Source organism: Cyprinus carpio, chromosome B10, assembly GCF_018340385.1.
Source record: "Cyprinus carpio isolate SPL01 chromosome B10, ASM1834038v1, whole genome shotgun sequence".
NCBI lineage: Eukaryota > Metazoa > Chordata > Actinopteri > Cypriniformes > Cyprinidae > Cyprinus > Cyprinus carpio.
Window position 1 is genome coordinate 13,736,417 of NC_056606.1, and position 23,867 is coordinate 13,760,283.

The following is a 23,867-nucleotide window of genomic DNA, read 5'->3' on the forward strand; positions in this document are numbered from 1 at the left end:
TGTCTATCACTATCGGAACACCAACAAAACTTTCTACACTTTTTTTAGCTGCTTGTTTTTTCATTTAGTATTTGTCTACATTAAAAATATGAAAAATCATTTAAAAGGTAACATACTTTTCTTACATTTTGAATATATGTTAATATATACACCTTAAACTCTCTATCTATGTGTGTGTGTGTGTTTGTTTGTATAATACTATTCAAAATTTTGGAGTCAATAAGATTTTTTTAATATGTAATGAATACTTTTATTTTGTATTTTCTTGAAATAAAAGTTGAACACACACACACACACACACACACACACACACACACACACACACACACACACACACACACACACACACACACACACACACACACACACACACTTAAAACACTTATAGTGAAAATATTTATTGAGCATCAAATACTGGTGTTTTTATTGTATGTTTTTATTAATTAGATGCAGCCTTGGTAACCATAAGAGACTTTAAAAAAACACATTCTAATGCTAATATCATCAATTAGTCATTCATATAAGCTTTGGCAGAGTCAAACAACATTTACAACCTAAGCAGAAACTACAGATTTGTTTAAAAAAAATTGACTTTATGTACACCTAAAAAAATCTCAAAATGAATTTTAATTCAGAATTTAAAAAGATGCTCATAGATCATAGATGAGTATACAATTCATGTTATGTATGAATTATATTTGTTTATTGTATTTTTTTAGTTAAAGGATATGCAATGAAAAATTGCTGAAAACACCTTAAGGATGGATTTGTTTCAACAAACATGCAGCTTTCTGCTTCACAAGATGATGGACTGGAATCGTGTGGGTTACTCGTGGATTATTGTGATGTTTTTATCAGCTGTTTGCACTCTCATTCTGACGGCACCCATTCACTGCAGAGGATCCACTGGTCAGCAAGTGATGCTAAATTTCTCCAAATCTGATCTGATGAAGAAACAAACTCATCTACATCTTGGATGGCCTGAGAGTAAGTCAATTTTTAGCAAATATTCATTTTATGATGAACTACTGAGTAGAAGGGACACAAGATAAGGATAATTTCAATGAACCTTATGCTTACAGTTACAAATTAGAGTGCAGTGTGATCAGCTCTCTTTGACACCATGTCCTGCAGAATTCCACAGATTTGCTCCTCAAAAAAACACACACACAAAAAAAAAAAAAAAATCTTCAGATTCCCCTAGATCTGTCACTTAGCATTAGGAGCCAGGATTGCTTGTGTGATGCTGCTGTGATATACAGTAGAGGGCTGCAAGACTGGAAAACACTGTTGAACACACAGGAGATTAGCAGGAACATTCCCCTGTACACAAATGCAGACATGACAGATGCTTTTGTTGTGCACCTGACGCAGGGAGGGGTGTTCTGCAGGGCTGCTGCCGCTCCCAGAGACACACAACTACAACTGAACATCCCTGCCGCTAAATAATCTGACACACTTTCCCTCTCTCTGCAGTCTATTGCCGTTTCAGCACTGTTAGAAATCATGTCGCCTCTCTCCCTCTCGTACCCGCTCCCTTCCCCTCTCTCCACGAGCAGATGGATGAAAAGCGGCAGTATCACGGCTTCTTTTAGTTAAGCTGCCGAAACAGCATGAGATTAATAAATTCAATATGAATAGAGAGTTAATGAAAGGAGCCTCTCCCCTCCCTTTCAGCTGTGTTTTCTGCCGTCTGAGGAGCTGTAAGTAGCACCACTGAAAAGCAGGAGTCAGCAGAAACAGCCCCTGGATCGCAGACAGACTTTGACCTCTGCAGATTCCTCTGTGGCAGCTCACTCTGTCATTCCTCTGCAGTTCCTACCAATAAACACATCAACACTTATTTCTGACACAATATGGGCACAAAAATGCATTTTTGCAGTCAAAGGGCAAACAGTCAAAGGCCTACATGAATTCACTGTAAAGTTAGTATCGCATGAAGTTAATCCATTGTATTTAAAGGGGGAAACAACTGGGAATGTTCAACAAGCTCTCTCACTAAGGTTTTCTAGGGCAGGGGTTTTCAAGCATTTTGCAGTTCATTTTGAAATTTATTAGCAATTTCTGAGAGAACACCAAACACCAAAGTTTGTTCAGTGTACTGATCCACTTTAGGAAAGGGTTAATTATATAGACAATTACATATATTCATGTATAAGAAGCCTTAAAAAGTATTCACATTTTTCAAAAAGGTTTTTTTTTTCCTTTCACCTTGTCATTATACTAAAGCCAAAGCAAATTGTAAAAATAATCTCCAGAAAGTATTTACTTTTAAGACAGTCTATCTATTTTCTACAATAAATATATTGCAATTACTTTCTGTTCCAGTGAAATCATAAAATAAAAGTATTGCAATTTCCAATATATGTATATATATATATATATATATATATATATATATATATATATTATATATATATATATATATATATATTGGCCTATATATGAAGCAACACACCGATTTAATGCAAATTCATAAATTACATTTTAAAATATATTCAAATAGTAATAAGTTAAATTGGCATAATATTTCACAATATTACTGTTTTACTGTATTATCAAATAAAGGTCTTGGTGAGCATAAGATACTTTTTTTCCCGAAGCATTAAACCCAAACTTCTGAATGATAGTGCACATACACAAACACATGTAATGTGTGACTTATTTTAAAAAAGATGTCACCTTTTACACAGAAGGTAAAACATATTCCTCTGAGCTCCATCAGCAGATGTTCTGGTAGAGGACAGAGCCCCAAGATTAAAATCCTTTTGACATTCAGTCAAATCTGCGGCGCACATGACAGATATAACATAAAGTAAAATAACTGAAAGATGTAAAATAAAAAAGATTAAAATAGCACAACCTCAAATTTAGATTTTTTTTTTTGACATTTTTGACAAGTGTCTCTCGAGGGACTCGGGAACAGATATGCATTAAGCATTCTGTGGAATCCAGAAATAACACCCATGAGCATCACCTCAGCAAGCCTGCAGAAGTCCAAACATGCTGAGACGTCCACAACCAACAAGACACTGAGAAATCAGCCACCCACACAATCTGGCCCTGCTTTCCCTCCGCTCGTCTCAAAGGACAGAATCAATGACAAATGAAAACCACGGTCCGCTCTTAAATCAAAGCGTGCACACGCTGCAGTTTCCACCTTGTGTCTGGGTACAGGGGCTGCCAATTAGACATGAAGCAGTGGGTAGCCGTGTCCTTGCCAGGTTATCCTCAAGGACAGGCGTCAGAGGAGGAGGGGAGATGCTGCCACAGAGGACATGGCCACAGGTTGGCCATCTGACCACAGCCGTACAGTATTTCAACATGAGTTACATGTGGAATGATTATGTAGGCATTTACACAGCTAATACGATGGGAACCCCCAACATCCAGCTAAAAATGACTGTAATTTCATTGAATGAAAGGTAAGCTCTCATTCTATATGGTGAAAAACTGTTATATATTTAATGGAATATTTCATGTACACTGAAAAACAATTGGTGTAGAATTTTTTCTTTCCACTCTGAAATTGCTAGTAAATTTCACAATTAATAACAGAGAAACAGCAAAAAAGAATACACTGAATTAAACATGACATTTAGAAGTAGAAAAACTGAGAGTATTTTCATGTAAATTTGTCTTGTGGAATTATTTATTTTAAAAATATTAGTATCATTTTACAGTAAAACAGTGTTAAATGTAAAGTTTTTGGAAGGATTTTTTTTATCTTATAATTTACAGTGAATAAACCTAAATTGACATTCCCAGAATGCTCTGTATTTTTGTTAATATTTATTTGTTTTTTTATTATTATTATTGAAAATAAGGGTCTTCTGTTATCTCCTGCAATTAAATTAATGTTTATTAGATTATTTTTTTTAGCATGACCTGTGTGTATGATACTGTACACCTTTGATATATTAGTATTTACCGCAGCTTGTAGAAAAGCTACTTTTGAAACACCTGCACTTCAAAAAAAAGTGTTTTTTTTCCCAAAGTTTTGGATGAAACAAGGAATATTTGGAGTACATTTTACAAAAAAAATATATATATATATATTTTCAGTGTGTTATAAGGTGGCTAAAGTATATTATAAAAGTAAAAACAGATTTTAGTAATTGGGCAAATTAACATTAAACATTAACATTAATTAAATATATTCTTTTTACTGTAAATGTAATTTCAATCTGTAAAACTTGCTACTGTATTATTTACGGTAACATTCTGGCAACCACATCTGCCATTTTTTACTGTAATTTTTGTTAATTTTTTATAGTGAGCCACATTAAATTGCTGCAGAAATATGGTTGATGTAATGTAAAAGAGATTACATTGGAGTTTTAACAGTATTTATGGAGTTGTAACTGGGGGAAGTGATGGCTTGTGTGTGACAGACTGACTCTTATCTGAATATGGACACACATTATCAGTGAAACACTTCTCGTGTGGCTGGCTGCTGGAAAGAGTGAAACTGCAATAGCAAAAGGCACAATTTAACGGGTGTTAACACAAAAGAGCTATAAAGTGCGACAAGTGTGTGATAAACACTGATGATAAATAGTAATATGCTCAGTGGAGGATATGGCAAGAATGTGCAATCTGACGCTGTGTGTGTGCACGTGTGTGTAAAATTGAAAACGGTTGGAATCAATATGAATATTACAGAATTAGCCATGGAGAGATATACCATAAACTGTTATACATGCTCCCTGGCAAAGCAATTTACACACTTGCTCAGTGCTTATGAATAATGCATGCTAATATCAGTGCTGCTGCAGAGCCCTGTACTGTAAGCTGCTTTAATAACTGCACGAGTAAAGTCACCTTTGATACTAATTCAGTCTTACTTGATAGATATATGGAAGTGTGTGTGTTCGTCTTATCTGAGTTTATCTTTATGATATTAAATATTTTTTACTGTCTTATTCTAGTTATTTTATGGACTTTACCTGCTTACATAATAAAAGCAATAATCATGTCAATATGTCTAAACAAGATAAACAAGAAAAAATTTGTAACCGCTAATACTACTATGTAATACTACTACTACTAATTTATCATTTATAATGGACTTTACCTGCTTACATTAAAAATAACAATCATGATCATTATTTATATTTGCATTATAGCTTAACAAGACCAAAAAGAAACATCTGTAATATTAATAATACTAATAATAATTGATAATAATTAATATATATTATGAATTCAATATTTAGAATAACTATTATTTGTATTTTGTTATTATTCTTACTTTAAATATACACAATATTAATAATCATAATTATACATATGTATAATTACTATTAACAAATAATAATAATACTATTTCTATAATAATTATTAATATAAATAATATTTAGAATAATAATAACTATTATTTGTATTACTGTTATCACTTATTATAATATTACAACAACAACAACAACAATTATTATTTTTACTATTACTACTACTACTACTAATAATAATAGTAGTAATAATAAAAACGGTAATAATAATAAAAATAATAATAATAACAAATACTTTTTAATTATTAATTCTAAATAATAGTAATTAATAGTAAGTAATATTCAGAGCAATAATGACTTATTTGTATTACTATTATTATTTATTATAATATTACAAAAACAGTAATAATGTTAATAACTAATAATTTATAAATATTAATTATACAATAATAATAATAATAATAATAATAATAATAATAATAATCATCATCATCATCATAATCATCATAATAATATTGTTGTTGTTTAAGCAGGTAAGCAAAAACTTCTCTCTTTCCAGAATTCCCTCCTTTTATTTTTGGGGTTATTTATAAAAGAGTCTCTCCCATTTGCATCATCAGGATGTTTATCATGTTTTGATAGTTCCTTCAAATGCATTTCCACACAAAACATACAACTCATAAACTCCAGCTCTGTGAAAGTTGTGAGTCTGAAAGCCCTCAAGCAAAAACATTGTGTAATCAGTGTGTGATTGAACCACCAACAGTCTGCAAGAGTTTTGATGAACAGCTGAAGTGTTCAGTCTATCTTTTGAACACGAGTCCACTCCCAGGATCTCCAGATCGTGTTCAAACCATTAACATGGGTCTGGTGATTTTAATTGCACAGACTGATTATATAACAATACTTTTGCTTGAGGGCTCTTCCACACACACACACACACTCACACACACACACATTCCAGCATGAAGAGCAGCTCAGAGATACGGGAACAGCAGTCAACCCATATTTCAGCTATGGGCAGCACAATCACACACAGGTTTCCTTGAACAATCTAACCTCTTATAACCTCTATGCAAATAGCTTTAATATGTCAGGGATATGGTGAAACATGTCCTCTGTGCACAATTCATCTTCACAGCATTTTGTTTTCCAGCTAGTTTGTGATGCACTGAGGTTTATGTCTTTTGCATGGTGGTTTGCACACTGCATTGCACAACTCATCTGTCATGAGAACCCGATTACTGTTTTTTTTTTTTGTTTGTTTGTTTTTTTGTGGATAGGACATTGTTTCTGTTTTGTTATACTGTAAAAATTAAGATTTCACAGCAATTTCTTACAATAAAGTGTATTTTTCTTGTGAAATTAATTCAGGCTAGGTCATTTTTATTTTAATAATAAATATTTATTATTAAAATAAAATTACTACACTTTTAACAATCAAATATTAATGTAATTGTTAACTATCAAATTAAATATGAAATATTTAAAATAAATGATTTATGAAACATATAGCAAAATATTATATATAATAATAAGATACAGTTTTAGTAATAATATCTACAATATTGCATTCTAAAATTTTAAACTTTATTATTAATAATAACAATAACAACAGTAATAATAATAATAATTAAATAAATATGAAAAATGAAATAAAATAATTAAGTTAATTTAAATAAAAAATAACAGCATTAGATAAAAGTGAAATTGTCACACTGCAAGACATAAAGTCCTAGTTGTGAGAAATAAAGTGACAATTATCTTTTAATTTTTTTACTTTTAGGATAAAATGTGTGTTTCACAATATATACAATGTAATAATAAAAAACAATACTAAAATAATACAATACTACTACTCTCCAAACTCTCCTAAATGACCTAAATATTAAAAGTTATTTATTACTAAAATAAAATAAATTATTTAATAATTTAAATTATTTATTCCATTTTATTTATAAGACATAATAAAATTATCTTAATAAATTATTGTTAATTAAATATTTTTAATTAGTAATTATGGATTTCACAATATACAGCTGTCATTTAATTGCACTTTGTAGAAATAATACTATAAAAATTACTGTGAAAGTACGGCAAATTGTATTGTATTGCAATCACCTGTCGCTTTCCACACATTTAACATGTCACAAAAGTCACTTTCTCAAAATTCATTCTGATTCCTCTTTTCTCTTCCTGCTTTTCCTTTATGGCTACAGGAAGCTGGCTTAGTGCTGGGTGTCTGAGTGAGTTTGCCAGGCTTTCTATGGGAGAAATACATAATTAATGAAGAGTGTGCTATTTCTCTGAACACACAGGGAATCACTCCTTTCAACTTTGTCTCAGACCCCCAGCGGGCAGCGTCTGCAGGGTTCTCATGACACACAAACACACACAAGCACGACCCCCCGGTGCCCTCTCCCCCCCGTCTCACGCTGAACAGACACAAAGGGAGCAACTCTCTCTCACTGCCTCCTTTTCAATATCTTCCATTCTCTCACCCTCTCCCTAGCTTCTTTTCTTTCTCTCGCCTATATTTCTCCTCCTATCAAACCAAGTCTTACTCTCTCCTGTGCGCAGTGGCGGCATGCTGAGGCTAAATTAATTTGGCAGCGCTGCTTTCTTTCTTTATTTTCTTTTGTTGCTTTTCAACTTTGTGATTAGTCCATAGCCCTAGTTTCATGCTAGACTTGGCAATTCTGTTTGGCAGACAGTGATCTTATCCTGCAGTCAAATATTGTAAGAACATGCTCCTGGTGGGAATCAGTGCCAGAAGAGAGAGAGACAGAACGAGGAAAAACTCTCATAAGATGAAAAAGGCCACAGAAAAATAGTCCTCTGATATACAAACATCCATTAATAGAAACTGGAACAAACTAGTTTCTTCCATTCCATTTGAACATTGTGTTGTACTACTGTGAAGATGAGTGCAGAAGAACTGCAACTAGTAGCTGGAATACACTATAAATTCATACTAAGTCTTTTATGGTGTGCACAATACATCCTCACCTCAGACAGTAAGAGTAAAAGCCCTTTGCCAGGAGCTGAATCACTCCTAAAAGAACATAAAGGCATCTGAACTATACAGACAGTGAAATGACAAGAAACAAATGGGACGTAGTGCTGCACTCGTGCAGCTCGTAAATAAGGCATACAGCAGGCTGAATATACTGTATGTGCTGAGATTGCTTCTGTCACTTACCTTTAGAAAAATGCAGGGCAAATGTGGGTTGATGGAGAAACCGGTGGATCTCTTCTTTAATGCTTAAGGCCACAGGGGAAATGTCAGCGTGAGGATGCTTTTAAAGTACAGTACAGGCCTTAAAATACATCTTTGAGTATAAATATCCTAAATGACTACCTAAATCTTAAAAACTTAGTTATTATTGATGTAAAATGAGTTTTTAAAGATTCAATTTAAATATGAAATTAATAATATTAAATACTCAATTTTTGCATAAAATTTTAATTAGAAAACTTACAGTATATAATAATAAAAATATAAAAATACAATAACAATAATAATACACGTATTATATATTAGTATGTATATCACAAATGTTTTATAACTAATAATAATAATAATAATAATAATAATAATAATAAATATTATTATTAATCTCCTAAACAGCTGCCTTAATCTTAAAGGGATACTCCACACCAAAATGAAAATGATGTCATTAATCACTTGTCCCCATGTCGTTTCAATCCCGTAAAAGCTTTGTTCGTCTTCGGAACACAATTTAAGATATTTTGGCTGAAAACCAGGAGGCCTGAGACTGTCCCATAGACTGCCAAGTAAATAAAAGGTCCAGAAAAGGTATGAAAGTCGTCGTCAGAATAGTCCATCTGCCATCAGATGTGCAATCTGGGATATATGAAGGGACGGGAACACTTTTTGTAAGCGAAGAAAACAAAAATAACGACTTTATTCAATAATTCCTTTGTCAACAGTCTCCTCTGTGTCTCTCAATATCACCGTATGCTGCATATGTGCTCTTCTGTATCAGCCGTGCAACAAGGATGCGCTGTTTCTACTTCTATTAAGCTTTTATTTGAAAGAAAACAGCGCATCCTTGTTGCGCTGATGATAGGGTAAGTGATGGAGGTAAGTGATTAATGACAAAATTTTCATTTTGGGGTGGAGTATCCCTTTAAGTTATTTGTTATTTAAATAAAATTACTAAAATAAATAGAACCTTTTCAAAAAATCTATTTAAATATTCAATTAAATTATTAAATTATCATTAATCTTCCAAACAACTGCCTTAATCTTAAGTTATTTATTATTGAAATAGAATTACTAAAATGCTCAAATAAATAAAACATTTCTAATCAATCAATTTAAATATTAAATTAAACTATTTAATATTCAAAATGAAAAACTATATTACTTATAAATATAAAATAATAAAAAATAATAAATACAGTTTTTTAAGAAATAATACCTATTGTATTTTTATTATTATTATGTTTTGTGAAAAAAAAATTAAATTACACAATTACTACTAACAGTAATACAAGTATTATCATTTTTTTTCACTTAGTTTTACTACTACTACTGCTACTACTACAACTACTACAAGTATTATGTATTTTTATTTCTATCACATAGTTTTATTATTATTATTACTACTATGTCCTAAATGACTGCCTAAATGCTAAAAATGATTTGTTATCAAATTAACATTACTACATTTTTTACCAATCAGGATAAATATTAAATTAGATATAAAAAATAAAAAAAACTAAATTACACGATTATTATTATTATTATTATTGGAAGAACTGATGGAGAGGAAGAGTACAAACCCGGGTAAATATCAGGTTCTGCAGAAATACAGCATCCATTATTTACATATTTTTCAGCACATAACAAATTTCACATTGGCATATCATAGTCACTGGGGTGTGTTGAGTATCACTCCACAAGTAAAAGCAGGTTCACCAGCCACTCAAGTTTGGTGAGATCATTATCCATTACAGTCCTGTCCTGCTCAAGGAGTAAAACATGTAATATTTAACGACTGTCAAGATACCAAAACATAAAGCATTATCATCCATGGGAATGTTTGACGCAGCTGTTAAAATAAACCTCCGCTGGAATATCGATCGATGTAAATCACTGTTGGGTCTAAGCAGCTCTCTAAAGATCTCTTCCGCAATTACTCATATAAAACCTTGCCTTCTGTTCTAGTTCATCCAAGCAAATGTTTTAAAGAAGTGCATGACATCTCATGGAACAAATATTAGCGTAGTCAAATGAGGTTGTTTTTTAGGTTCAGCGGCCATCTGCTCAGTACATTACACAGAAAAGGTGTCAAAGACGCTTTATGAATCATTCTCATCATTAAAAACGCTTAGCTTGACTGTAACTTGTACATGTAGAATTCTTAGAATTGTTGTGGCCTTGCAAATCATTGGCAACATTCTAGGGATTCTATTTCTGTAATGTGTCCTCGATCTAATTCTCTGTCAGCGTGCGCTGCCGCCGGCCTGCCTGACTGTTTTTCTCTGTGTACTGTGTTTGAGGACATGTTTCCCTAATGCTGGCCGACCACTCGCAGCCAGAGAGTCTGGCACACGAATGATTACCTGTCTGTATGATCAATTACCTGATTACTCTCTGGATACACACTCGTGGCATGTCTCTGGAGTCATGCTCGCACACGCACACTCAACACACACACACAGGACTGAACGCCGGGGCACTTTCTGACAGAAATGGGTTGTGAAAAGAGAGGAGAAAGTAAGTGTGTGTGTGTGTGTGTGAGAGAGAGAGAGCTCAAGGAGTTGGCTCTTGGTGTTGTGGCTTGTGGCAGGAAACACTCTTTTGTTTATTGCTTCAAAATAAGTCTCTCTCCTCATCATGATTGTGCTCATATACAAACTCAGTGGTAGCGATATAAGAACATTTAATACTACAGACCACAATACATTTGATGTATTTCCTACAGAAACATTTTTTACTTGCTGTTTCATTAGGAAATACATCAACATAGGAAATTACAGCAACAGTAACAACGACCTAAAAAATATTGACAATGACAATTAGAGCTTCATCATCATCACCAATAATAATAATCATCATCATCAATATCAGTCATCAATATTTTTGAATGATTATTAAACTGTTTAATAATTCGTTTTTATTAGATTTTAACAACAACAGCAATACTACTACTGCTAATATTTTTAAAATATTAAATATGTAATATTAAAAAAAATATATATATATATTTGTGGCCTTTTTGGTCTGAGGAAGACCAAATTAATAATATTAATAAAACAATATATAAAATATATAAAATAATAGTAAATTATTAAATCATTACAAAATAGAAATAATAAGTGTATAAATCCCTAAATAATAAAATATAACAATAATGTCTGATGGCACCTGTAAAACTTGCGCTGATTTGTAGCCAGTGACTTTAGGAGTGAGACCAAGAACTATTTGTTGTATCAACCTCAGTTTGACCTTATTGTATCATTTCTCAGATACACACACACACACACACACAGGTGCATGCACATCAACAGACCCCTTGAATAGCAGCATGACAGTTCGCAGCAGCTGAAAGTAGGTTTACAGTTACAGAGGAACACACTAACCCTCCTGAACCCTCACACACACCAGCCCATCAAATCCCTTACAAGAGAAACACATTAGACTCTCCTAAATCACATACACACACACACACACACACACACACACTGACCCGCAGACCAATATGACCACAGCTACAGTCTGATTACACAAGCTACTGGCCAAAGGGAATTATGGGTATAAAGATGGAGAGATTACACAATAGAGACAGCTGTCAACTTATACATTAACCTATTACATTCACTCTCATCAGATCTACAGGTGGAATTATCATTTTTATCAAGACAAAATATTTCCAGATTGAGTTTACGTATAAAACAGGTTGGCTGTGAAAAGCAATTTATTTTAAGATTTTTGGAAAGCACTTTGACCAGAACAGTAAAGGACACTGTGGAGGAAATTGCTCACTTCAGGAAAGGAAAGGTGCATTTTTACAGGGAAGAAAGAGAACTGGTTCTAGTACTTTTTCTAAGCCAGTCTTGTAGAGCAATCACATCTATTAGACTGAAGGAGAAGGGGCTGACTGCTCACACACACACACGCTGTAGACCGTAAGTGTTCTGAAATGAGAAGTCTTCACGATGATATGGTTTAAATGAGATTATCTTCCCCACACAGCCATTGCGCAAAGCCAGACTGAGGGAGAGCAGCTCTTTATGACAGCGAAGGCTTGATCAGGGGGGTTCTGGATTTCCATCCATGCTGATAGAGCCAAAGCAGATTCTTTTACATTCATAAGATTCATAAGCGTTATGCTTCCAAAGACCTCATCTGCATTATCAGCAGGTGCTATAAAATGAAGGAAGACAGCAATGTTGTCATCAGTATGTTTGAATTATTCATGTGCAATTAAGCGGTGGCAAATATCATATCACAATGAGTTATTGCTCATTAAAGTGTGAGATAAAATGCTCAAAATAAATAAATAACTTTAGTGAGTCATTTATAGCCTGACGTATAAGACAGTTTGTCAACTATGAAGTTGAGCTTCTACATTAAGGTATGAAGATGCTCTAGGTTGACCCTTGACTCAAATGCACTGTGATTTGTGACTTCTTAGAGAGACATTACACGTGTGACGTCATGCATAGAGAGTAATGCAAATCACCTGCTAAACTTGTTACGCAAAGTTCCCTGTTTTACAGACTGCAGTGTTTGCAATTACACTGTTGTTTTTCCCATGGCCCTGTTCATACACACATATTGTAATTAAGTTAATTTGGCCTGTTTAGAGGGAGACAGTAGAGTTCAGTATGTTTACTGATACTGTGAATTAAAATAAAAAAACAATTTTGATAATATATATAGAACTGATATTCACTTCATTGTGGTAAAGAGACAAAAAAAGTATATATTTTACTATAATTTATTTGTTTGTTTATTCATTCATTTATTTATTTGCCTTTTTAATGTTCAAAATTGTTAAAGGGATACTTTAGCTAAAAATGAAGATTTTGTCATCATTTACAAGTTGTTCCAGACCTCTGAGTTTGTTTCTTCTGTTAAGTACAAAAGAAGATATTTTGAGAATGTTGGTAGCCACTGACTTTCATAGTTTTTTTTTTTTTTCATATGTTAGTCAATGGCTATCATTAACTGTTTGATTACCAGCATTCTTCAAAATATCTACTTTTGTGCTCAACATAAAGAAACTCATAAAGGTTTGGAATAACCTGAAGATGAGTGAACGATTTTCATTTTTGGGCTCATTTAAAATTACCCTTTAATAATTCTTTATTTTTTTAACAATATTAAATTTATTATAATATATGGAATAATACTTTTAATAAATGTTACTTTTTAATGTATTATTTTAATTAATTTATTATTTTATTTAAAACTGAAATCACACAAATTAGGGTTTAGTAACAGGATTGCACAAACTGCAAATATCATGTAAGATGAATATAAAATAAAATAGCTCATATAAAATTTGGTTTGACCTCCTGAGGTAAACAATCATCATCATCTGAAGGTTAAGTACCTCCTGAAAAACGACTTTCACATTTTCCAGGCGTTTCAGGCACTGTGTTTGTACCCTATTCATGGAAAGTGCCTATAAGTCTAACGTCTGACTGCTAATTCCAGACATGAGAATGTTCATATTTCGTGTTGGAATGCTGGATCTGTGTTGCCACAATCCAAAGGTCAAGCAGCAGCTGTGACATGCTGCCCGCTTCCTTTTCATCAAAGAATCCTTCTGGAGGGAAGTCAGTCAATGGTAGGCGATAGGAGTCGACCTTGTGCAGTCAGCCCAGCATGTGTGATATATGCTAATGTATGTACATTTAAAGTACAGGAAGCTGACATTAATTAAGGCATAATGATGTGCACACAAAGGTGCTTTGCTGTACTGTGTATCTCTGAGAGATGTGTTGACGATCCGCTGTAAAATAATTGAAAGTCTATGCTTAATAACTGCAGTGTTAAGGTGGAGCCATTGATCAAGCACTCGAGAGTAATGGGAGTGTAAGAGAAACTCCCTGAGGACAAAAAGACAGAGAGCATAAAGACATCTGTCCACATATCACGAGGACATACAGTCTGTGCTTACTGTACACAGCAAACAAATGTACTTCTTTATAAAAAACACACCAATTTATGTATCTATCTATCATCAACCTCAGTGTATCCATTCATCCATCCATCTACCCTATACATATCTATCTATCTATCTATCTATCTATCTATCTATCTAGCTGTAAAACTATCATTATTATATTGCTGTTTTGTAAGACAGAAGGGGATATCAGCTAAACATAACAACTACAAGAGATCCGTCAATCAAATATGGAGATGACTGAGATGTATGTATGTGTAGCATTTATGTAAGCATGTTTTCAAGCTGCTAAAAGCCATTTAGTGACCTCATTGAAGGGCAGATGCACATTAATCTCCATTTCAGATGAGAGAAAATCATAAATGTGAAAAGAGGGGCTGTCATTGGGGGTCTGGTAAAATGTAACCACACACACACACACAAAGCTACACACCTGAGGGCAGGTGATCATCTTCCTCTCCATGAAGCACCACGTCCACAAGAGATCAGGTTGTCATGGTAACTGACCTACAAGCTGATTAAGGGAGCTCTGATAGAGAGAGTGTGAGTGTACAGTGGTGAAAATGAGACATTACACTCAGACAAAGAACGACATCAAACACGTCTTCTGCTTTTTTAAATGGCTGAAAATTGCAGCTGAATTTCAATCACAGATCATCAGTTCACACCTTGAATGGCTAACTGGCAAACCTGATTAGATATTTAAAGGAAGGAAAATCATATTCAGCATGTAACTCAAGGTTATAGTCACTTCAGCTGGACTGATCTAACTATATTTTTTGCCTGTGCCTCTCAGCTGAACAGTTGATGCAATAATTGTTATTGTTAGTTCATGTCTAGCTTACATCAATGAATTTGATCAGTTTTAAAAAAATATGCTTATGGCCCAATGTATTTTGTCTTTACAGCCTGAATGAATACACATTTTAAACATAAAAATGTAAAGAAAACAATTCGATTTTAAAAATGTTATAGTGAAAAAAAGCTTTAAAAGCAAATTGTTTGAAAAGAAAAATAGAAAAATCTCTCTCAAAAAAAAGAGGTTGAAACCTCAAAATATATATATAAAAATCACTCACATTATGTAACTTCTCTGAATTTATCACTGTACTTTTCTCTTATTAACAATATAGAAATTTCCTCAGTCAGTCCTTTTTTTCAAATCACTCCTTGCTATGAAGCGCCATCTGCTGGTAGAAAAAGCACCATACTCATTCAGAGGAGTTTTTTGGAAACGGAAATGCAGTACATTAAAAGACAAATAGATTTATTTATGAGCACATTTTATATTTTTATTGAAATAAGACAGGAGGGAGAGACAGAGATATAAAACATGAGAGAGAGCAAATCTGTCTGTCACTCCTCACTATATCCACATGCTTCTCTTGATACATTCATTCATATCTGACAGGTAGCAATTTATCTGTCAAGTTAAGCTCTATAAGCTACGCTTACTGTATTCACTGGACTACAACTTCCAGCTTCTGCGTTGAGTAACATGATTACATGCTAGTGAAGGAGAGGGGTGACCTCATTAACCTTGTTTTAGGCTTGACTCCTTGATGAGCGGTGCAGAGAGAGAGAGAGAGATTATCTGAAGCCTGATAACATGCTATACTCTTTACATAATTTCTGCAGGTTATATGAAGGTAAATTTAAGATTTAAGACCTTTTTAAGACCAAGTAAAAAAATTTAAATTTAAAAATTCAATGTCAAAATATCATCCAAATGTAAATGTCTAGGAAGCATTTGTATTAGAAATAAAGCCACTTAATTCATTTTGTTCAGTGTCTCAGAAAACAATAATTAAATTTCCTTCTTTTGCATCTCAAGTAAACTTTTTTTTTTTGGTATCTTTATTTAAGGATGTTAGATATTTGTATTTTAAAACAAAACTACTGTGGAAGATATTTATATTTTGCAATGCATGCAAGATTTAATGCCATGACTTTATCTGCTCTGATTTTAAGGCCTTAAATTGTGGGAGATTGAAAACCCTGTTTTTATGGGAATCAGAATCATCATTTCAGTTCAATAGATCTTACTGTTTATTTCAGGACAATATATCACAGAGAAATACTTACCTTAAAAGACCTGTTGGTATCTCTAGTGCTGGAAAATATCTAATAATTCAATAAGCAGCACCTGAAAAACAAGATCACATTATCATCATTTAAATGTAAAACAGATTGTAACATACAGTGGGATTCAATTATCAGCATGAGCAGAAGAATTAGCCCAAATTTGTAGAATGTGTGTTTCTTTTTTTAAATCCTACTCTCTGGGTATAAATTTGATTTACAGTCTCAGATATTCAATATATTCTCTGACTTTTGGACCCCACTGTATAGCTTCATGGAAAGAAAATGCAGGGAAAATTGATATCCAGTTTTCCTGTAACACAGATGTCATGTCCAGAGGTCAGGTCAAACATTTAAAGGGATACTCCTGTTTCAATACTAGTCAAACTCAATCCACAGCATTTGCGGCATAATGTTGACAAAAACAGTAACTAACTATCACAAAGACCTACACTGAGCAACAGCAAAGTGACAACCTGAAAACGAGTGAGAAAGATGATAGCCCATAAGCATACTATGTTACCATCACATGTTCAAATTCAGAGCAGACAGACAGACACCTTGCTGTGGTGTGGACATGAGTGGAGGTGTTCAGATTGGCTGGACTTTGATTTTCTAATGTAGACATGGCTTATCTATAGGCAAGGGAGAAAAAGGATATATAACCTAATATGATTCAAAAGTTATGCAGAGGGACTCCAGCTGGTGTTTCTACAGTGGAAAAAAAGAAACAGATAATAATCAATGGAATGAGGGCACCTTGAGACATTATCAACCAACCAGAACATTAACAACAAACCTGAATGCAGGTGAGTTAAACGGTTTATTGCACCAAGATCAAAGAGCTTATCAGTGTCCAATCACTTTCATTTCAAGGAAAAAAGATGCAAAGGAATGGTGATTGAGACTTTATGTCATTGTGCTTAACATCTCATTTTGTTTTCCAAAGAAATAAAGTAAGTAATACGGGTGGTGAGCTGAGTATATCGCCTAAACTGGGCTTTTATTTTGAAAGCAAGTGACAGCCTTATTGAGGACTTTTATTTTGCTTTCCAGCAGAGCCACTGGACTGGTTCCTTTAGTAGGTCAGGCTAGATGGCTCCCGGAACACTGACAAGCTGAAACCAAACTTATTTAGCCGATGAGCTGTTTTGATTATAATCTCTTTTAGTTATTGTGTTTTGATCGTTCAAACACCACCACAGCCTGTAGAATGGAGATCGGTGCTTTATCATGAAACTCCGCGCGCAGTATGACAGGTAACGTTATTTATTTATTTATAAAGACCTTTACTCTAAGAGCAATTTTATAGCTTTCATAAAAACACCAAGAACCTTAGATATAAACCGTTAGAGATGCTATATTATCCTTGATTTAATGTAGTTATGGCTAGCGAATATGTTGTGTCAACACTGAAGTTTAGAGCAGTTCATATATGTGTTACATTATGCACTAGACTATAATAATCATGTAAACAGATGTGTAACTAAGGATTATCATACGAGCAATAACGTTACTGCTGCTGTTTCGGACGGGAGCGCCGCAAGGATTTCCATTTCGGGAGATCCATAAAAATATGGGAGTAGCCACAATTTTACAGTGGAGTAGTAGTTATGATATTATATAGAATACGATCATTTTTGCGATATAAAAACGTTAGGGCAAGAATAACGTAGCTTAACGTGATTGGTCATAACGTGATATATATATATAACTTAGTACATAGTATGTATATAGTACGTAATGTAATATATATTAGAGCTCGGAATCATGTGTAAGTAAAATTGTGTGTAAGCAGCTGGTTTGGAATATATTAGGCATGAGGCAGGTGTTGATATTCACAACAGCATAAATATTATGGTGACATTTTATAAAACAGTTCTATTCAGAAGTAATTGAAATAAGTAACTTATGTTTCGGACAAAATGTAAAATAATAATAAAAAAAGTATAGTTTGTATATTTCTTCTGACCCAACAAAATTGGTTGCAAACACCAACGCATCGAGCTTTACGTGTCCCCAAGCAACGCGCTGATTGGACAAAATCCCTTTAAGGGTATTCTATAATCTTTGGATTGGATCACTGGAGCGGAACGACACCAATTTCCCGTCACACCCACAAGGCCCCTAATTTTTACAGTTCCACTCCGGGTTTTTTTAATTTGACACTCCCCACTTGAGAGAAACCCTCTACGAGCGACCATGAAGCTTGAAAAAATGTATTTATTAGTACATTATAATAAAACACCTCTATATTTACATGGAGTTTGCCTGTCTTATATGTGTCTGCTGATGCACTGATCTGTTTTGTTTTTCAACAGAGGAGCATATAGCGAGTCCAGAAGAGCGTTTAAACTGAGGGATTCACCTGATCCGATGCAAACCGATCCGAGCGCGCAGGGAGGGAACGGGCTGTCATTAACCCTGCAGCCGGAGCTGCTCGCCCGAATGCCCGGCGCTGGAAGTGCCAGCAGGCCGGAAACAGACGAGGACGTCCGGGTTTCTATCGGCAGCGGACGCGGCGCGACGTCGCGGAGGCCGAGAGCAGCGAGTCACAGCCACGGACACACACACAGCCACGAGCACGAGTCAGACAGCAGCGAGTCTGACCTGGAATCCGGAGAATCCAGCAGCTCGTTATCGGAGCTGCGCTACCTCCTGCGCTGGCTCAAGAAGAGTCTTCCCTTCATAGTTATTCTCTGTGCGAAACTAGTAATCCAGCATGCCCTGGGTACGCGTTAGCGAGAACAGCTGTCTATGCAGTAGTTATGATGTGTAAAGGTCATGACCCCTGTCACACGTATGTGTTGTTATTTTTCTGTAGGTCTGGCTGTTGCAGTTGGTTTGTTTACCACCTTTATGTACGTCAACAAAAGCATTCAAACGCAAGTCTTTCTCCACGTGAGTCTACCATATTATTTGATATTTAACAGTAACAGAGTTAAAGAACAGTGCTTGTAACTCCTCTTAGTAGGGTTATAGGTTAATCTGTTGTGGTGATCTATGAACTTTGACGATTGTGCGCAAAAGTCTATTCACATCAAGAGCAATGTAAAATCTCAAGGAATTTATATTAGATTGATTAAAAGTGACAGTAAATATATTTATAATGTTTCAGAATGTTTCTATTTTAATGAATGCTGTTCTTTTGAACTTTCTACTCACTAAAGAATCTGGTTAAAAATTAATAATATTTTTTTGAGGTAAATTGTTTGGGGTAAATTTTTTCAACATTGATAATAATATGTTTCCTTCTGCACCAAATGAGCATATTAGAATGATTTCTGAAGGATCATGTCATCTTACTAACCCCAATCAGTTGAATGGTTGTGTTTGTGTGTGTTTATTAATAGTTATATATAACTAAACAAACTAAATAATAATAATAATAATAATCTGATGGCTACTTTGTTTTTTCTCCTGTATAAAGGACCGAAGGACAAAGTTGCATTGTGTCTGGCTCTTGCTGTTCCTCACATCCTCCAGTCTCCTTGTGTTCTACACTTTTCACACCCAGTCACTTTATCGCTGGTCAGTGCTTTACATTGTATCACCAAACCTCCACTAAATGACAAATAGGTACCATGTAGATATAATCGTCTCTCTCTTTTTTCTTTTATCCCTCAGCCTCATTTTTGCCAACGCTACAATAGATTCTCAGAACTTCTGGGAGGTTTTATGGAGTGTCGGTGTTACTAACTTCATTCTGAAGTTTTTCTTCATGGGGCTCAAGTGTCTTATTCTCCTCATCCCCTCCCCGCTCATGACATACCGGCGAAGGGTGAGCATGTTTTGTAACATTATTTATTTTGCTGCTCTGAATCAAAATGAATGTTAGCTTTACCGTATCCATCCTGCTTTCCGTAGGGTCAGTGGTACATGCTCATAGAGGAGATGGGTCAGTTGTATCAAGTGATCGCTCCTGTCCCGCTTTGGTTCCGCTATCTGGTCAGCTACGATGAGATGGACACCTCAGTGGGTCTGACTCTGGGAATCCTGCTAGCTTTGGTCTACCTCATAATGAAGGCGAGTACAATCATTAACATAAGCTGCTGTTTGAAACCAATACATTATTAGGAGACATCCCAATAATCTGATTTTATTGTGTTTCTTATTTTTAGCTTTTGGCCTTGTATGGACTGTCAGGATCATTGCAAAAACAATTACGGACCTTTTTCAGTCCTGAGGTACAAAAGATTACTTTTTACCTGTCCTGTGCTCCTCTTACTCTGAAACATTTGTTGGGTAATCTGTAATACAAATAGTGAAATTATAGACAAATTTCTTGTGTTCTGCATGTGCCGTTTAATGTTGTTTTTACCTGTCTGTAAAGGTGAACGGAGCTCCAGCCGGTCCTGCTCAGGTTAGAGAGGCAGGTGACATTTGTCCGATCTGTCAGGCTGATTTTAAGCAGCCTCGGGTCCTCGTGTGTCAGGTGAGAATGTGGTCCTTGAGTTTGACCTCTGATGTCATTCCACTTAACCTCCACTTTCCCAGGCTAAACCATAAAGCTTCTTGAACGCAGTATTTATTACAAAGCTAATCTCAACCCACATGAAAAGATATTTTGGACTGGTTTCACAGAGAGGGCTTAGACTAAGTCAGGATAAGGCCATAGTTCAATTAGTAGATTTAAGTAATTTTTCATAAACATGCCTTATAAAACATATTACTGATGTGCACCTTGAGACAAAACAAATGCACTGATATATTTTAAATTCAGTCAGTGCAAGTTTCTTTCAGTGGACACAGCTCAGACTAACTCCATAGCAACATAATTATCATATATTTCAAGTAAAAATAAAATTATACATTTTAGTAACTGTTTAATTAATATATTTTTCTTATGTTTTATTTTATATTATTCAGCATTTCCCTCTTCTTGATATATAAAAGAATATATATATATGAAAATTTAGCCAGTAGTGTTTTTTGTAGTCTTTTGTTTTTAATATTTAAAAATGACTTTTACAAAACTACATGATTATTTTACAAGATGATCATATTTACATTATATATTTTTCTGTAAACAGACAAATGTGTTGGCAGTAATTTTACTACAGCTAGTACTCAGTTAAGGCTAATAAGCAATGACTGTTACATTGTGTCCTGTCCACTTTTTTAAAGATCATTCAGCACTAATGCATGTGCATAAATGTCAAATATTTACTGTTTGATTGTCTCCAGCATATCTTCTGTGAGGAGTGCATCGCCCAGTGGCTTAACCAGGAGAGAACCTGCCCTCTCTGCCGCACTGTCATCACAGACAAGGTGCATAAGTGGAAAGATGGTGCAACATCAGCTTATTTACAAATATACTGAAATCTCACTGTAAGGACGGAAACACGGTGTTGTGGCATGTTGAAACATTCACCCAACAGTGGATCCACAGAATATGGATTGTTCCTCTCAAACATCACCGTTGAGCAAACAGCACTTGTTATAAGGCAAAGGGCTCTAGAAAAAGCTCCAGTTTTGAATTTTTGAAATATACATAACTTGTCAAAAGGACAAGTGTATTCACCAGCTCGTGTATTATTATTATTATTATTATAACAACTATTATTATTGTCGCATGTGGGACTCATTTATTTTTTAGTGTTTATAATTTATATTCCTCTTTTTGTTCTTGCATGCCAGCTCTGGTTTTACTAATTACCTTGTGGGTGTAAGCAGGCAAATATGGTGGAGACAAATAGATTTCTTCATATTGTATTTGTGGAGAAAACACTCAAATAATGTGGCAGGAATTCATTTGTCGTTCCCCTAAATGTATTATTTTTTTTTTTTTAACCGTTTTATTTTTCAAGGATACTGGGTCTTTTGGTATGATCCTTTGTCAGATACTGTGGTTTTTGTAACTGAATTTGTTTTAAATGCATTTAAGACTCCAATCATAAAGAGTTCTGGGTTTTGCATTCAGTTTGAAGTATTCTGATTTCTTTGGTGATGATCTGAATGTGAGGTAATTGCACATGAATTACTGATTTATCAAATGATGTAGCATTAGAATTTTGTAACCATGCGATTTTTGTGACTGAACAACACACAGTGGCTTTTGAATTATTATTATTATTATTATTATTGTAATTCAGGCCTTTCCACAAATACATGGTATTTTTCTAATCATGTTGTACTTACACTGTAATAAACCAAAGCTTTGAAGAGGAAATATCTATTTTAGTACTATCATACAGTATGCAGTTACAGTTGTATTTATATCCAGTATATTTGACCAAATAAATTTTTCAAACTGTTAAAAAGTGTCACTGAAATGCTTTTCCCAGTAAATGCAGGTTTGCTTGGTTTATGTTCGAATTCCACTTTATTGATTTAGTAGAATTCACTAAGGTTAAATTAAAATGACTTTTAAAATAAACACGAGCAATCACAAAACACCAGATATGAATCAATCTTGCCATTCCATACTTCACATCCATTAATTGTTTAAATCAAAGTGCCAGTGTCTAAAAAACACAGCACTTCAAACATTTGCATTTAAAATGCAAACTGTATCTTCGTCTGCATCTCAATTCTTTTCACTTTCATAATTCAGGAAGTTTTAGAATTGGTTCCAACTCTTAACCTGAAGGAGTTCCACAGATTTTCAAAATCAGGTTCAGTCCAACTCTTTATAAAGCGCAATTACACACCACATCACATTTTTAGAAAGAACATATAATAATGAAGACAAAAAAACAGACCATTAACACATAGCACCAAGTTGTGTCTTAATATTCCAACATGACTGCAAGAATCAGTGGGAGACGGTTTGAGAGGTTTTAAACCTACGCCATGAGTCTAGTGATTACATAGACTGGGCTCATGGTCAATATCCAACTCATCAGACTGACACAAGTGATACATAAAGCCATTTACGCCACATTACAGAGGCCTCTCTCTCAGCCAGCATTGCATAGAATAAACGGTAGATATTTTTGTATGCGAAGGCAAAATGGGATGCTTCCATAGTCAAAGTACCAGTTAAGAGGCAATTTAATTAAGCTGCTGGTCTCGCACAGATTTTAAAATCAAAGGCTGTCACATATGAAGCCATTACTGGCTGTTAACTGCCACGGTACAGCAGGCTGTTGTTTATCAGTAGGCACTGTATCTGACAGCTTAAGATATTCACAATCATGCTTCCTGTGCATAGTGAGTACAGCCAATTATTGGCTTGATGGAAACTGCAGCAAAGTCCAGACAGATCAATCGGAGCAATGGCCTCGTAATGTCCAACCACAATTACAATCTACACGACGGAAATTAGAGTTTGAGGATGTGAGGTTAACATCACATTCAATCAGTGAGTTACAATGTCACACCAGAACAATGTTCTCAAGCAGAAAACAAGCCTATTTTACATTCCCATGGGAAAAAAAAA

At 34.4% G+C, this 23,867-nt stretch overlaps 1 protein-coding gene across 3 annotated transcripts; it reads left to right on the forward strand.

The window, feature by feature from the left end:
* The first annotated feature begins 17,176 nt into the window (after positions 1-17,176).
* rnft1 (ring finger protein, transmembrane 1) lies at positions 17,177-22,746 on the forward strand. Of its 3 annotated transcripts, none has more exons than XM_042732642.1 (9): positions 17,177-17,292; positions 18,805-19,214; positions 19,308-19,384; positions 19,914-20,014; positions 20,111-20,264; positions 20,351-20,509; positions 20,605-20,670; positions 20,817-20,918; positions 21,671-22,746. In XM_042732642.1, the coding sequence occupies exons 2-9, from the start codon at positions 18,860-18,862 to the stop codon at positions 21,803-21,805; spliced, it is 1,149 nt and encodes a 382-aa protein (XP_042588576.1). In that variant the 5' UTR covers positions 17,177-17,292; positions 18,805-18,859; the 3' UTR covers positions 21,806-22,746. The 3 variants fall into 3 exon arrangements, with proteins under 3 accessions (XP_042588576.1, XP_018952916.2, XP_042588575.1); XM_019097371.2 differs by lacking the exon at positions 17,177-17,292 and adding an exon at positions 17,524-17,742; XM_042732641.1 differs by lacking the exon at positions 17,177-17,292 and adding an exon at positions 18,523-18,702.
* Positions 22,747-23,867: the final 1,121 nt, after the last annotated feature.

Bases quoted from the DNA above. Each gene is read 5' to 3' on its own strand.
- rnft1 (XM_019097371.2), top strand. From the start codon at position 17,717: ATGAAACTCCGCGCGCAGTATGACAG. The intron at 19,215-19,307 runs GTACGCGTTAGC...ATTTTTCTGTAG, and splicing joins AGTAATCCAGCATGCCCTGG to GTCTGGCTGTTGCAGTTGGT. The intron at 19,385-19,913 runs GTGAGTCTACCA...TCCTGTATAAAG, and splicing joins AAACGCAAGTCTTTCTCCAC to GACCGAAGGACAAAGTTGCA.